Below are 16,386 nucleotides of genomic sequence, written 5' to 3'. Positions count from 1 at the left end.
ATTGTAAATAAATGTAATAATGGGGAGAAGGGCTCTTATTGGTTCTGTAGAAACCGAAATACATTTGCTAAAATTTTGCTCAAAAATGAGTTATCTAAATAAGTATAGTTTTGTTGTTTTATGGTTAAAAAAAGATCACTGATTCTGCCACATACTTCATGTCTGTACAAACTCTGTCAGTAATAACACTCTGATGACTGAGAATTGTACCCATTGTTGATTTATATGTTAAACTTCAATATTAAAATATTATTCTAAGTGTGCTCTTTGTCATGTTGTTTTCAGAAGACGGTGTTTTCCATTGAAACAGGTTTTAAAAACTTACAGTGATTTCCCATTTTCTGATTTTTAAAAAATTATTTTACTTGTACACTCAACATATTTTTAAGATACCTAATTTTTAAAATCTGTGTGTATGCCATGAATAAAGGAAGCCTTCAATGACCAAATAATGAGCCGATATGGAAAATATTGTTCTCTGCTCAAATTGTTCTCTGTTTTCTGATTGAATCACCCAGGATCAGGAACTGAAACTGAAAACAGACTCTGGAGTATTAGCAGTCCAAGCCAAGAATTAAAAAGTAAAATTTCAAAGTAAGATATCAAACCAATGGAGAAAATGGGTCAGGGTACAACAATTTGAGACTTGTTTCCTTTTGTATCAAAAGACTGAGTGGGCATTCTAGCCTTGGCATAACGTTTCTCAGAAGTCACTGGTACCTTATTTTCTTCTAACCAAAGCTTTCCAATAAGACAGCATAGAAGGTGGGAGTCGATAGATAGATAGATAGATAGATAGATAGATAGATAGATAGATAGATGATAGATAGATAGATAGATAATATATATAATATATATAATATATTATCTATATAATATATATATTATATAGATAATATAATATATGGAGAGAGAGAGAGAGAGAGAGAGAGAGAGAGAGAGAGAGTGAGAGAGAGAGAGAGAGAGAGAGAGAGAGAGAGAGAGAGAGAGAGAGGTACATAGATAGATAGATAGATGATAGATAGATAGATAGATAGATGATAGATGATAGCTAGATAGATGATAGATAGATAGATAGATAGATAGATAGATAGATAGCCCTTTGATAAGGGTATTTCCAGCTGGTACTTCCTCACGCTTTGTTAGTCCTCCTTCTCCCTTTTGACAGAGCAACATTTAAGCTTAGTCAGTTCTAAGTCTGCAGGGATATACACAGGGGTGGACTTCAAAATTTTTAGCAAGGGGTTCTCTGCCCGGTTGCTGGGTGGGCGTGGCCTAGTCAGCCTCCTACACCACGGGGGGGGGGGGGGGGCTTTTTGCCCTCCCCGGGCTCCGGAGGCTTTCCTCGAGCCTCTGAGAGGGAGAAAACGGCCTCCCCAGGCTCTGGAGGCCCTCTGGAGGCACTCAACAGGCCTGCTTTTCAGCCTTCCTGACCCTCTGTGTGTGCCCTGCACTTACCTGAATCCAAAACGGGCCGTGTGGGGACTCCTGGGAGGGACAGGGTGGGGTGGGTGGGGCCAGCCAGGAGTGGGAATTGGGAGTTTTCCTGAACCCCTGCAAGTCCCTATCAGCCCATCCCTGGATATGCAGCCAACAGCTGTGACAAGAAGGCTGGTGTTTCTCGTTCACCACAAATTATCCTCTTGTGGCATCTAAAAGGCAATTGTCTTTTGAATCATTTACGGGATTTTCAAAAAAAAGAAGGTAGTTTCCAGTAATTGACTTGATCCCTTAAATCCCTTCTCCCAAGTTGCTTAACATCCAAAAAAATTGGTAAATAAAAAAGAAGCAGAGACTGAAATAAAACATGTTTAATGTGAGATTTACTGTAGATACATTTAGGATCAAGGAAAACGAGTGTCTGTAATTCACTGGGTAGGAAGCAACAGAAAAAGAGCATCAAAATATCAGCAAAAGTTCTCATTGCTGGATGTGCTTAAATGCTGCAGATGGGGATGTCCAATTCCTGTATTATCCTTTCAATTGTACCTGTAAAAGGGACAGAGTGAGGAAATAAGCTGAGTTTTGTGATCGGGGGACCTGAGATGTTCCATAAAATTCACTTTGATCTACTGGGTGTGTTTTAGAAAAATTACAATAAGGATGAGAAATTATTATTCAGTTGAGTTGGCCAAAACCAATTTGGATCACTGTCCCTGTAATTACAGGATAAAATTGGTGATTTAGGAGATTGGAGTAATTTCTCTGCATGAAAAGACGGGGACAATTGTTATCAGCTCTATGCATAGTCCTTGATTAATAAAAATTGGGACTGGAATTTCTGTTGCTAAGCAATGCGGTCATAAAGTATAAAGTTGTTAAGTGAGATGGCCATGTGATTGCCTTGCTTACTTACCTCACCCCTGCTCTCCCTGATAGCAGTTGTTGGATCATGGGGTTGCTTACAGGTGGGGGAAGTGCTGAGTGGACTAGGACAAGCCTGCAGGGACCTGGTGAGGAGGGGGAAAGTTGGTCCAAAGCCTGCAGGGACCGGGTTGGGCAGAATGGGGCAAAAGATAGGTAGGGGAGGCTGCTGCAATGCCTCTGCAGTTGATCATGAGGGCAAATGACCAGAAGCAACCAGCCACAAGTTGAGGACTACCCATATGGAAAGTGTTGTTTCTAAAGGCACTTTAGAAAAGAGCCAGAAAGATGCATGCATTTCTTGTATTTATTCTGATCAGTGGTCGGTTATAACCAATACGCCCCAGTACAGGCGTACCGGTGCCTGCCGGGAGCACCAAGTACCGTTCCGGTATGGTGCTCTGGAGGTCCCACCCGCCCATGCTCCTTCCTGGAATTTGAGGTTTTCGGAGCTTCCACTTCCACACACGGAGCTTACGGCACCTGCTCAACGCTCTGCTGAGCCGCTGGAGTGTCACGGAGGCGTTGCAGAACATCATGGGCAGTAAGTACACATGCGCGTGTTCATATGGTGGACGCCCGGTCCTGTTGCACCGTACTGGTTGCACCGGAATCCGGAACCCACCACTGATTCTGATCCACCACCCCCTCCAAAGGAGGCGAAGGTGGTTGCGAAAGACAGAGAAACATGAACCGAAGCCTAAAGATGCAATAACGTATTTTACATACTGTGTAGCCTTACCTCAGCCAGAAAGAGCCAGGAGGATAGCCTAAGAAGATGGGTTTTTCTTTAATGAACCGCTTTGTAGAGCTGTAAAAAGAATGAGGCAAAGGCTATGAGAGCCGCAAAAAGGTTGTGATCTTACGCAGGTTTACTCTGAAGTAAGTCACACTGCATTCAGAGGAACTTAATTCCAGGTGGAAGTTCAGAGAATTGCCTGCTCTGAATAGTCAAAATAGAAAGGCTGATTCATGGTTATACACACTGCCCTCAAAAGGATATTCAGGATATTATGTCTTGAAGAGCTGTCAGGAGGTCAGTATTCATTTTTGAGGCTGGCTTCCTTAACGGGAAAGTTTATCTAGACAAGAGTCTATTAAAAGATAAATATATCTTTTAGATATAGATCTTTTATTTTTTCCGCCATTTGCAGAATAAGCTATGGATTGTCATCCTTGCAAAGCAGAACAGAGAGGAAGCATGGCCAGGTGAGCTAATCCTACATTATTGTAATATGTTAATTAATAATAATTAATATTATTGTCCCAAAGGTGCTTTTTCAAGAGGCAACTGGACTTTCTGATTTTTCTTTGAAGACGTTTTGCCTCTTCAGCTCTTGCTAATATTATATTAACAGAATCTTGCAAGTCTGAAAGTATATTTCTCCCCCCCACCCCAATCTCCTTTATTGCTAAAGATACTAGGGAGAGTTTCTTCTGAGCTTCTTGTCCTTTCCACATTCTTTTTGCAGGCTTTTTATATCTGACCTTTTCCTAAAGTAAAGGTTCCCTCGCACATATGTGCTTGTCGTTCCCGACTCTAGGGGGTGGTGCTCATCTCCGTTTCCAAGCCGAAGAGCCAGCACTGTCTGTAGATGTCTCCATGGTCATGTGGCTGGCATGACTAAATCCCAAAGGCACATGGAACGCTGTTACCTTCCCACCAAAGGTGGTTCCTATTTTTTCTACTTGCATTTTTTACGTGCTTTCGAACTGCTAGGTTGGCAGAAGCTGGGACAAGTAGCAGGAGCTCACTCCATTACACGGCGCTAGGGACTTGAACTGCCGAACCTTTTGATCAGCAAGCTCAGCATCTTAGCCACTGAGCCACCATGTCCCTCTAACCTTTTCATAGCCAGTGTATTTTTGCCCTGTGTCTCAAAGCCATTCCCACATACCTTTACACATGGGGGGATATCTTGTTAATATAGATTTGCATATATAAGCCCATACCAGAGGTGGGTTGCTGCCGGTTCGGCCCGGATCACCCAAACCTGTAGTAGCGGTGGTGGAATGCTCCGCCCACATGCCCAGATGCTTTGCGCATGCACAGAAGCATCTTGCATACACGGGAGTGCACCCGAACCAGTAGTAAAGAAATTCACAACCCACCTCTGGTCCATACACATTATACCCACATATATCCTCCTTTTTGGCTATGCATTTCTGTCTTGTTTGGGTTTTTCCTGAGGTATTATGGTTAATCAAATCAATTCTGGAAAACTGGAGACTAGTCTGTGAGGTTTTAATAAATCAGCCTTTGATTAAAGTTTCTTAATTCTGAAGATCTTGTGATGTGCTTGACCGTGGCTCCCATTATTTTACACAAGAATCAGGAAGACTTGGCAGGTAGGATGTAGTTTGTAGACTGACATGCTGCATACACAGATAAAAGTAATGTGATCAAGTGGAGAAAAGAAGAGAAGGGAATTAGATTGTACTGAAGAGTGTCAGTGTAGATTCATGAACTGGAATAGGGCTTAATAACAAGGTCAGCCAATGAAGAGACGTGGCAACTGGGTCAGTCAATGAGGGCTGTTTGGAAACTGAAACAGTATTTGCTGGAGACAGCTAGGAGCTTGGGCATAGCTTAGCTCTGTAGCTCTGAGTCTGTGCTGAGCTCTAAACTAGTCTGCTGCTCTGAACTGGAACTGAAACTGTTCTCTGCCTGTGTTTGCTTGTATTTACTACCTCGTTGGAAACCTGCTTTTGGTATTGTATATTTACTTGTGTTATTATGTATGTAAAGAGAAGTTGAATCCTGCTGAATCAGTTACCTGTGTGTGCTTTCTGGATGTGATTGCTGCTGCAAACTCTGATAAAGAGTAACCTAAATCTACAAGTACAATCTAACAGATATCTAACTTAATACACATAAGGATCCCAATGAACCAATTGCAGTGAGGAAAAACTTTCTCATGTTGCTATTAAACAACAAGCAGTTAGAAATCACTTATAATTTTATCACAAGCCATCCATTGACCAGTCATTAGAATTGATCCAGTGGTGGGTTCCAGATCCCGTTCCACCCGCTATGCTTGGAATGGGCCCGGCATCGTCCACATGGACGCGCGCAGCGTGCGCGCATGCGTCTTACCGCTTCCGCGACCCTCTGTGACGCTCCAGCTGCTCAGCAGAGCATCACAGGGGTGCTGTACGCGCCGTGCGTCTGCGCGGAAGCACCAAAGATTTAAAAGACCTGTAAGGAGCTTGGGCAGGCGGGTAAAAGTATTATAGTCATTGATGAAACTGAATTCTTATTAAAACTCAGAAGATGGCTTCCCATGAAGGCCAGCAGTTTTGTTCAAGCTGCAGCTGATTGTCATAAATAGCTCCTTCACAGAGTCATTAAATATAGTTACTTTTATTTTTTTTAATGTAATTTTTGAATGGCTATTCATTTAATTTTATGTAATTTTTAACATTTGCTTCTTCATTTACTGTTTTAATTGCTCACCTGATAACTGAAGATTGTGTTATACTCTATGGGTTGGAATAATAGGTTAAATAACTGTACTATTATGGAAAATGGATATTTTTCATAGGTAAAAAAAAGGTTCAACTAGGGCACAAAGAATCAGGACCATGTGTTAAAGTCCAGTTAAACTGATTTATTACTTGCATCAGTGGTGGGATTCAAAAATTCTTACTACCAGTTCTGTGGGCGTGGCTTGGTGGGCATGGCATGGCGTGGCTTGGTGGGCGTGGCAGGGGAAAGATACTGTAAAACCTCCATTCCCACCCACCTCCAGGGGAAGGTTACTGCAAAATCCCCATTCCTTCCCAATCAGCTGGGACTCGGGAGGCAGAGAATAGATGGGGGCGGGGCCAGCCAGAGGTGGTATTTACCAGTTCTCCGAATTACTCAAAATTTCTGCTACTGATTCTCCAGAACTGGTCAGAACCTGCTGAATACCACCTCTGACTTGCGCCTATATTCAAGAATCTTGTCAACTAATATTCCGCACTAATTTGGTCCTGGATAAGAGTTAACAGAATTCAAGAGGGGTTGCTTAGACAGCATGGAATGTAAGGGCTGTAGGGCAGTGATGGCTAACCTTTTGGTTGTTGGGTGCCAAAAATGCAAGTGTGCGCACGTGATAGCATGAACATGTGCTGGCACCCATAATGCAAAGCGCGTGCTCCCACATGTGCACACATGTACAACCCCCCATACTCCTCCCCCATGCATCTCCAAGCTGAGCTTGGTATTTCCTCCGGGAGGCTGGGGGAGGCCTTTTTTGCCCTCCATAGGCTTCGGAGGCTTTCCTGAAGCCTAGAAAGGGCAAAAACGGCCTCCCCCGGCCCTCCGGAAGGCTGAAAATCAGCTGTCCGGTGCATGCATGCACACTGGAACTGACAGCTCGCATGCCGGCAGATATGGCCATAGGTTCACCATCATGGCTCTAGGCTAATTACTCTCTTGACCCCATCCTCAGGCTCTGCCTGTTCTTCTTCTACAATTCACCATCTTCTACCTGTAACGTTTGGCATTGATGAGCCAATGCACGAAATCTCTGGCCTTCATGTTGTCCAAATGTTCAGTAAAATCACTGGTAAAGGTCCCTTCGGAATGGCGTTTGATGTCAGAAGTAAAGCTGTGGGCGCTTTTCATGTTGTAAGACTGCTGCCATCTGAGTGAAAGCAAAAGATGATAGATAGATAGATAGATAGATGATAGATAGATAGATAGATAGATAGATAGATAGATAGATAGATGATAGATAGAAAGATAGAATAACTTGTCACTTTGAATGTACACTATGTGGCTGGCATGACTAAATGCCGAAGGCGCACAGAATGCTATTACCTTCCCACCAAAGGTGGTCCCTATTTTTCTACTTGCATTTTTACGTGCTTTCAAACTGCTAGGTTGACAGAAGATACACTAAATAAATATGTCTAAATAAATAAATAAATACAAAATTATGCATATACCCATATGTATTATATGACACAGAAAAACAACACAGTATACTCCCTCAAAGAAGAGTATATATAATATGTGTATGTATGTATGTATGTACGTACGTGTGTGTGTGTGTGTGTGTGTATGTATGTATGTATGTGTGGTATATATATATGCAGGTCTTGGTGTATTCGGGACTTTTCCCATGTAAGATTGAGAGTATCTTGCCGACGTTTCAACGAGGTCCCACTTGCCATCTTCAGGCTGGTGCCTTTGGCTTCGTGCTTGTGCGAGAGAAATTCTGGGAGTTGCACAAATCTTGCCGAGGTTGAACATTCCTGTTCTAGCTTCAAAGCATCTGACAGTAATTTTTTGTACATTGAATAAAACCATGAAGTAATAGGATATAACTGATAATCCAGCAATGACACTGACATAGTTTGAAGTTGTCTATGGATGTCATAGGGTCTGCTGTACTCTTGATTGTTCCCACCAAGGACATTCACAGGGTGGATATGTGTGTCAAAAGGTAAAGGTGGTAGTTGTGTCAGCATGATCAACGCCCTGTCTCTTTTTTTATGGGTGCAAAATAATACCTTTTGAAAATGAAAAAGAAAAAAAAGCATGAAGAAAAAATGCATGTTGGCCAGTTCTCATGTGATCTCACTAGATATCATGGCTCTGAATTCCTAGTTATTTCATTGCCCTGAATTTTCCAGTTTTAGTTCTGAATTTTGGGATTGCATTCTCTTGGACATAAATGGTACGCAGTTGGGGGATTTTTCTAGACTGGCAGTTCATTCTCCAGGTGGATATGGCAGCAATGGCCAGGAGGGTCGCAACTCACATACATCTGCTACACTAATTGAACCTCTTCCTGAACTAGGAATGTCTCCTCAATGTTACCCAGTGGACTATTGCAATATGCCCTACCTGGGGCTTCCCTTGAAGACCACTCAGAAGCCGCACTTGGTCCAGAAGATGGTGATGCAGATAGTGATGGGTATGCCTCATGTAATACGTCTGTTTTTAGGATACATGGAACCCAGGAAATGTTCCTTCTCTAGCTCCATGTCTTCCCTTTGGAATAGTATCCCGCAAAAGTTTGGGTACCTCCAATCTTGCAAGCCTTTAAAAGGGCCTTTTTCGCCAGCCTCTGGGTTAGGTAGAGTATATGTTCCCTAAGTGGTATTGAATCCATGGATTGGTACATGCTCTTTTCCTTGCATTAAGTGTTGTTTTTAACTTATACATCTCCTAGAGTTATCATCATTTGAGTGGTCTTGCAAATTATTTCAACTCCTATCCTCAAAACGAGGCTGTAGAGCACTGCACAGCAGAACAACTAGATGCAAAAACAGTTTCCCCCCGAATGCCATCACTCTATTTATCTATCTATCTATCTATCTATCTATCTATCTATCTATCTATCTATCTATCTATCTATCTATCTATCTATCTATCTATCTATCTATCTATCATCTATCTATCTATCTATCTATCATCTATCTATCATCTATCTATCTATCTATCTATCTATCTATCTATCTATCTATCTATCATCTATCTATCTATCTATCTATCTATCTATCTATCTATCTATCTTCTATCTATCCAAACATCCATCCATCCATCCATCCATCCAGTCAGTCAGTCAGTCAGTCAGTCAGTCAAGCATGTATAACGTAACAGATATAAGTATAAACATGATTGTGAATACAGGAAATGGATACGAATAAGTGGGGACAGTAGGACAGGGAAGGTAGCACGTTGGTGGGCTTATGAACCAACTAAATAATTTGCTAAACAAATAATTCCCTCAACACTGTCAAACTATTCGCTAAGTCTGCATTGCTATTGCTATTAGTCTTCTCATCGTTCCTATCTCCCATCTCCTCTTATACTTATGACTGTATGACTGTAACTTTGTTGCTTGTATCCTTATGATTTATATTGATTGTTTCCTAGTATGATTTGATTGCTTATTTGTACCCTGTGACTATCCCTAAGTGATGTACCTTATGATTTTTGATGGATGTATCTTTTCTTTTATGTACACTGAGAGCATATGCACCAAAGACAAATTCCTTTTGTGTCCAATCACACTTGGCCAATAAAGAATTCTATTCTATTCTGTTCTGTTCTGTTCTGTTCTGTTCTGTTCTGTTCTATTCTATTCTATTCTATTCTATTCTATTCTATTCTAAACTAATAAATTGAACAAACAAACAAACACTCTAACTTAGCATTTTTAAACTTAGTATTTTTTAAAATATTTGTTTCCTCCCACCAAGTTATCCGAAATTACCATATGATCCAACGTTCTCCAAAAGGGTCATTGGTCTATGACAAGACCAAAGCTCCCTTAGACATCATGATTCTTGATCATCTTTTTCATTTTCACATTTTTTTTCACCTCTTGTCTCATCGTATCTACTGCAGAACATCTCAGCAACCTTCTCTGCCTCTGTGCTTTCCTCAGATTTTCTTTCCCCAAAATTTAGTTTGGGGAAGACTGTGGTAGGAAATTGTCAAACACAGTGGCTTCTGCAATTCTTCCCTCTCCCCATACACCCTCAACTCAACTCAAATATATTAAAGGTTTCTTCATACCTGGACTCATCTGTGGAATCCTTCAGGATCATTTGCCAACTAACAGGGAGTAACGCTGCAATGACCATTCCACAGATACAAATCCACCTTGTTTTCTTCATCAGATCTTCTGAAGAAAGAAAGCAAACAAAGGCATGAAAAAGAATTGGACCACGTTTTTAACTTTCCTACCCGTTTAGGACTGGATGCTCATAAGAAAACCCAGCTCAAGATTTTCATTACCCCAGAGATGTTGAAATTGTTCTTGCAGGCATTGAGTGTACAATCCCAGTTTTGTATACTGAAGTTTTTTCAAAGCTATGCAGATGAATTCAAAATAGATAAACTAAAGCAGTTGGTCAGAAGTTGATTCGTGTTTGTATTATTTAGAGGCATTGGCAATTTCCAACACAGGAAGAACAATAATAAAGATCATCCTCTACAAAGAATGAAGATGATCAGATAAGATAGGAATCATTGCTCAGTGTACTCCCATCTCCCTTTTAGTCTTCTTTTATTATTATTATTTTTAAAAAAATATGTGACTGTAGAAGACACTGACGCAGATTTGATCAGATTGTTTTCTAAACACAGAGAGCTTTGAATTATGTTAACTTGCGAACAAAAGCTAGTTCCCCCCACCCAAAGTGGTTCCATTTAATATGATTGATCGATTTGGAAAAGAGGCACCCAATCGAACAAGCTTTGTATCCGTATAACATGAGAAATGCCTTTCTCATACCACTTCCAGTATATGAAACAGATAGAAAATCATATCTCAAGCTTAGTAAGACTGTTATTCATACATCTGCCTTTAAACAGAATTAAGCAATGCAAAGGATTTCCAGTGAAACTGATAAATACAATTATATCTCAGAAATAGCTCATGTTTCTTACGTTTTTTTTCCTTTCACAGAACAGCTTATCCCATCTAAGACAACCTCAATGGACAATAAACAATATTCTTTCATTCTTGACTAGGAAAATAGAATATGGTGGGAATAAGAGATTCTCCTCCTTTTCAAACTGTGTTTGAAAAATAGAATTTTTTTGACAATGATAATGCATACTTTCCTGCTACAGGTAGTATGGAATGGGATGGGATGAAGCATATAGTGCTTACCTTCCAAAAGATGAAGCTGCTCCTTAAATCCTGGGTTCCTTTCCTTTGTATGAGCTCTTTTGTGTCTTAAGGCTATTCTTACCAGTGTTTTTAAGCTTGTTAGTAGAATGTTAAGGGATGACGGGTAGGTCATTAGCGTTCCAGGTTTTAGTTGGGTAGGTCACTTATGAATCATTACCGGATCTTTCCTTGCTTTCTTCTTCTTCTAGAAAGCTTTATTAGTAGTTCCACAGAGAAGACGAAGCCAACTAGCTCCTTCAAAATATCTTGACCAATTGATGGAGAAAGAATTGATGGAGAAAGAATTGATGGAGAAAGAACCATGCATTTTTTTGGTATTGTCCTACTAAAAAGTCTACCATCTTCAGATATTAACTGAGCACAGGAAAAATATAGGTCTGTCTTACTCTATCTTGAATATATTTGGGATTTGCATTAAAAAGCAACGGTTAGGCAGTTGGGCTCCACCATTTGTTTATATTCACCCTGTGCTCTATTAAACTATATACAGGTAGTCCCCAACTTACAACAGTTCATTTAGTGACCGTCCAACCTTACAACAGCAGTGAAAAATGTGACTTATGACCATTTTTCATAGTTATGACCTTTGCAGCATCCCCTTGGTCAGGTGATCAAAATTCAGATGCCTGGCAACTGGTTCATATTTATGACCATTGTTGTGTCCAAAGGTCATGTGATCTCCTTTTGCGACCTTCTGACAAGAAAAGTCAATGGGGAAGCCAATTTCACTTAACAACCGTGTTACTAACTTAACAACTCCAGAGATTCACTTAACAAATGTGACAAGAAAAGTCATAAAATGGGGCAAAACTCACTTAAGAATGTCCCACTTGTCAAAAACCATTCCAAATTTAATTCCGCCGCTTATTTCTTCTATGAACAATAAAAGGAGTCATTCAGTATACATTTGATGAAATAACTTCTAATCCCTAAAACCTTATGTTGTAAAAAAACCAGGCTGATATTGTTGCAATAACATGAAAAATATTTTCATCAGGATTATTTTCCCTCCATAAAGCCTTTATATTGTCGGGGGGAAAAGGCCAACTGATCTTCCAGTTAAAGAGGCATAGGTTCACCTACTACTTCTTTAAATGGAGCTCTATCCATCGTTTTTTGGTTCCAAATATCTTTATGCAACCATAGACAAAGAGCTAAGATTTTGAACAAAAATTTTCTGAAATCTGCTGAGGTTGCTGAAGTCTTGTGAGTGACATTGCAGCTAAGTTGGCCCAAATCTTGTAGAATTTCATGAGGAAGACTGTGCAACGGTTGCAAGATTTTGTGCAAGGACACTAAAATAGTCTGAGCTCTATCTGAAAGCGCCCTGTGTTTGAAGGACCGTGTTCTACAAATCTGATTGAAAGATGCAGAAAGAAAAGTAATTAAAACTTGATTGGCAATTCTTCTTTTGCTTCTTGTCCAGATATGATTGGACATTGAGCTGCGGTGGCGCAGTGGTTAGAATGCAGTACTGAAGGCTACTTTTGCTGACTGTTGGCTTCCTGCCATTTGGCAGTTCCAATCTCACCAGACTCAAGGTTGACGCATCCTTCCATCCTTCCGGGTTGGGTAAAATGAGGACCCAGATTGTTGGGGGCAATAGGCTGACTCTGGAAACCGCTTAGAGAGGGCTGTAAAGCACTATGAAGCGGTATATAAGTGTAAATGCTATTGCTATTGCCATGTAGATTTTACCAGTCCTGGTCTTATAACAGGGACAACTCTTTTTCTCATTCCGAATGCAACTGATATTCATAGTCTGTACTTTTCACATCAGACTTTTTCCCACCACTGAGTTTGTCCTAATATCATCTAAAAAGTATCTGTAGGAGAACAAGAGACTCTTACTAATTAGACACCTTCTAGGGTACAAGTAAACTGACCTTCACATATACAGATTCATTAGTGCAACCTTTGATGAACTGAACTTCCTATTAAGCTAATATTTTAGTGCATCATTGGGTGCCTCTGTTATGATTGCTGTCAAATTAAGTTGCAGTGTGATAACATGGTTCTTGCAGTTGTTAGGCATAATAGATATTAGAAGCTAATAAGTAATCCTGGACATATACTTTTTCAGAGTAGAAATAAAGGGAAGAGAATATTAGAAGCTAATAAGTAATTCTTTACTGACTGCTGTGACCCAGCAGGATCCTTTGCAGCTGCTGAGTGACTCAGATAGCGACGAACCCTATGAGTTGGTTATGGAGGAGGTGGAGGACCCTGGGCAGGGTTCAGTTGCAGAGCAGGGACCAGAGAGGCTGGTTGGCCACCAGGAGGCGCCTAAGGCATGGAGCAGTGGGGAAGATCAGAGGGGGTTTGTCCCTGATGCAAGATTAAGAAGGGCGGAGAAACGAAGGCAACAGCTGCTCCGGAGACAAGCTCCTAAGAGATAATGAAGCTCAGGTGGTTGGGGCGTGGCCCCTCCCAAGAGCATATATAAGACGGGACTTTGGGAGAAAGCTGTTTGCAGGACACAACCGCTCGTAACAGTATTGAGGAACTCTTGTCTGGTCTGTCTTGTATTCCGTTCTGTTTGATTTGGGTTGCTGCCAACTATTCTTGCATGTGATTCTTGTCTGGGCTTTCAGCCAAAAGAGTTGTAATCTTTGTGATTAAAGAGTGGCAAACAGCCAAGCCTGTGTCGGCGTTCATTACCGGACAGAGGGGGATCAGAATACTGACTATACTGGAGAAGAAACAGGGAAGTAACATTCTACCCCCAAATGGGGTTGCGTGAATCAATAAATATTTGACTGTGCATGTAAATAAGGAATTGTCATCTTATCAACCAGCCCTGCTGCCATGCATAAGCAGAATAAAATGGGGTCTCTTCTGGAAGCCTTTTTATCTTCTGCTAAATTAAAAAGTACAAATCTTCTGACCAAATCTGCACCAAATAGAATCTAGGGCGCCATTCTTTCTCTTTATCCCCATGGATTTTTAAAATGTATTATTTTACTGCTTTCAAAATAATGGCAGAGAAACAGAAACAACTCCCCCTCCCAAAAAGATACACTAGAAACATTGTCAAAGAAAAAAAAACACCTACAGTGTTCTTTAAGTGAAAAAAACGCAACAAAAGAAAAACAATACAAATTTTAGTTGTAAAATAGTTACAATTCTATATATTGTTATCTAATGCAATTATTAAAAGGGACGCGGTGGCTCAGTGGCTAAGACGCTGAGCTTGTTGATCAGAAAGGTTAGCAGTTCAGTGGTTTGAATTCCTAGTGCTGCGTAATAGAATGAGCTCCTGTTACTTGTCCCAGCTTCTGCCAACCTAGCAGTTCGAAAGCATGTAAAAATGCAAGTAGAAAAATAGGAAGCGCCTTTGGTAGGAAAGTAACAGCGTTCCGTGTGCCTTCAGTGTTTAGTTGATATAGTTCCCTACTCTAGGGGGCAGAATAGATGAGCACCACCCCCTAGAGTAGGGAACGACTAGCACATATGTGCGAGGGGAACCTTTACCTTAATGCGATGTCTACATCTATAGGCAATATGCTCGTAGGTGGTGTGCATCCGATCTCCAGTCCATTGAGTGAAAGGTGATGTTGCTTCTTAATCTTCTGGTTAAGGTCAAGTTTAGTCTTTATCTCCATACTGAGTGCCTATCTACTTTGCGTTCAGTGCTCTTGATTTCAATTCCAGACCTTTCCAGTTTTAAGAGGTTGCAGATAGTGGAGGACCATATCCTATGCTGAAGAATGTGGTCAAGATTTCTTAGCTTAGAAGCTCCTCTACATACAGGAACTTCAATTCCCATGTTTCTTAGACAAAATATGACCAAGGCTGAGAATGTTGGGGATTAAAATTCATTCATCCGGACAATACCGAGGTTGAGTAAGGCTCCCTGGGAGAGTTGTTGCAATAGATCAATGAACTATGAATGAAATGTAGAAAAGAGTAAGGTTCTACATTTAGGCAATAAAAACGGAATGCACAGGTACAGTATAGGTGGTACCGTGCTCAATAGTAGTAACTGTGAAAGGGATCTCGGAGTTCTAGTGGACAACCATTTAAATATGAGCCAGAAGTGTGCAGCAGCTGCCAGAAAAGCCAACACAGTTCTAGGCTGCATCAATAGAGGGATAGAATCAAGATCACGTGAAGTGTTAATACCACTTTATAATGCCTTGGTAAGGCCACACTTGGAATACTGCATTCAGTTCTGGTCGCCACGATGTAAAAAAGATGTGGAGATTCTAGAAAGAGTGCAGAGAAGAGCAACAAAGAGGATTAGGGGACTGGAGACTAAAACATATGAAGAACGGTTGCAGGAACTAGGTATGTCTAGCTTAAGAGAAAGAAGGACTAGGGGAGACATGATAGCAGTGTTCCAATATCTCAGGGGTTGCCACAAAGAAGAGGGAGTCAAGCTATTCTCCAAGGCACCTGAGGACAGAACAAGAAGCAATGGGTGGAAACTAATCAAGGAGAGAAGCAACTTAGAACTGAGGAGAAACTTCCTGACAGTGAGAACAATTAATCAGTGGAACAGCTTGCCTCCAGAAGTTGTGAATGCCCCAACACTGGAAGTCTTTAAGAAGATGTTGGATAGCCATTTGTCTGGAATGGTATAGGGTTTCCTGCCTAGGCAGGGGGTTGGACTCGAAGACCTCCAAGGTCCCTTCCAACTCTACTATTGTATTGTATTGTAACTAGTTTTGTAATTACACCATTAGAACAGGACATGTGAATGGCTTTCCACTATGGAAGCCATGACACACCCCAATACGCTAGATCTATCAAAAATGGTTAGGTATAGTGAAATTTTAGATAACCAGGGGAATCTGAAAACGAACCAAGAACTAAAAGAGAACAATATCAATATAGATTGGTGGCCATACCTCCAATTACAATCAAGATATAAAAAAGATATAAAAGAATATGGAATATATACAGAACTGCAACAAATAGACAAAATCTTAATTGGCCCAGAAAACAAATTTATAACGAAAATGTATAAATATTTGCTAGAAATAAACTTAGAAGAAGAAATAGTTAAAGGCTGTATGATAGCATGGACCAAAAATTTTGGTTATAATATAGATCTAGCGGATTGGGAAAAAATTTGGAATATAAATTATAAATTAACGAGATCAGCAACACTGAAAGAAAATATATACAAAATGTTTTATCGTTGGCACCTACCACCAACAAGATTGGCAAAAATGTACCCAACATTGAAACCGACCTGTTGGAAATGTAAAAAAGAACAAGGGACCTACTACCACATGTGGTGGACCTGCCCGGAATCGCAAAAATATTGGAAAAGAATCTGGAAGTGGGCACAAGAAATTATGGGGGAACAAATAAAGTATAAACCCGAAACCTTCTTACTAGGAATAATTAAAGGGAACTACACACAAAA

General features: G+C 40.6%; 1 protein-coding gene across 2 annotated transcripts; it reads right to left on the bottom strand.

Moving 5' to 3' along the window:
• Positions 1 to 1,884: 1,884 nt before the first annotated feature.
• LOC309382917 (uncharacterized protein) lies at positions 1,885 to 11,287 on the bottom strand. Of its 2 annotated transcripts, XM_081934880.1 has the most exons (5): positions 10,989 to 11,287; positions 9,887 to 9,995; positions 6,843 to 6,998; positions 3,107 to 3,175; positions 1,885 to 1,989 (listed from the first exon to the last, which is right to left on the bottom strand). In XM_081934880.1, exons 1-5 carry the CDS (start codon positions 11,119 to 11,121, stop codon positions 1,980 to 1,982), a joined length of 477 nt encoding a protein of 158 aa, XP_081791006.1. In that variant the 5' UTR covers positions 11,122 to 11,287; the 3' UTR covers positions 1,885 to 1,979. The 2 variants fall into 2 exon arrangements, with proteins under 2 accessions (XP_081791006.1, XP_081791007.1); XM_081934881.1 differs by lacking the exon at positions 6,843 to 6,998.
• Positions 11,288 to 16,386: the final 5,099 nt, after the last annotated feature.

Source organism: Natrix helvetica, assembly GCF_964273705.1.
Source record: "Natrix helvetica genome assembly, chromosome: 1".
NCBI classification, from domain to species: Eukaryota; Metazoa; Chordata; class Lepidosauria; order Squamata; family Natricidae; genus Natrix; species Natrix helvetica.
The sequence above is the reverse complement of the archived record's forward strand: the minus strand, read 5'-3'. Positions and strand labels throughout refer to the sequence as shown.

Bases quoted from the DNA above. Each gene is read 5' to 3' on its own strand.
- LOC309382917 (XM_081934880.1), bottom strand. From the start codon at position 11,121: ATGACCTACCCGTCATCCCTTAACATTCTACTAACAAGCTTAAAAACA. The intron at 9,996-10,988 runs GTAAGCACTATA...TTCTTTCTTCAG, and splicing joins GCAGCTTCATCTTTTGGAAG to AAGATCTGATGAAGAAAACA. The intron at 3,176-6,842 runs GTAGAAGATGGT...TTCTTTTTACAG, and splicing joins ATCAATGCCAAACGTTACAG to CTCTACAAAGCGGTTCATTA.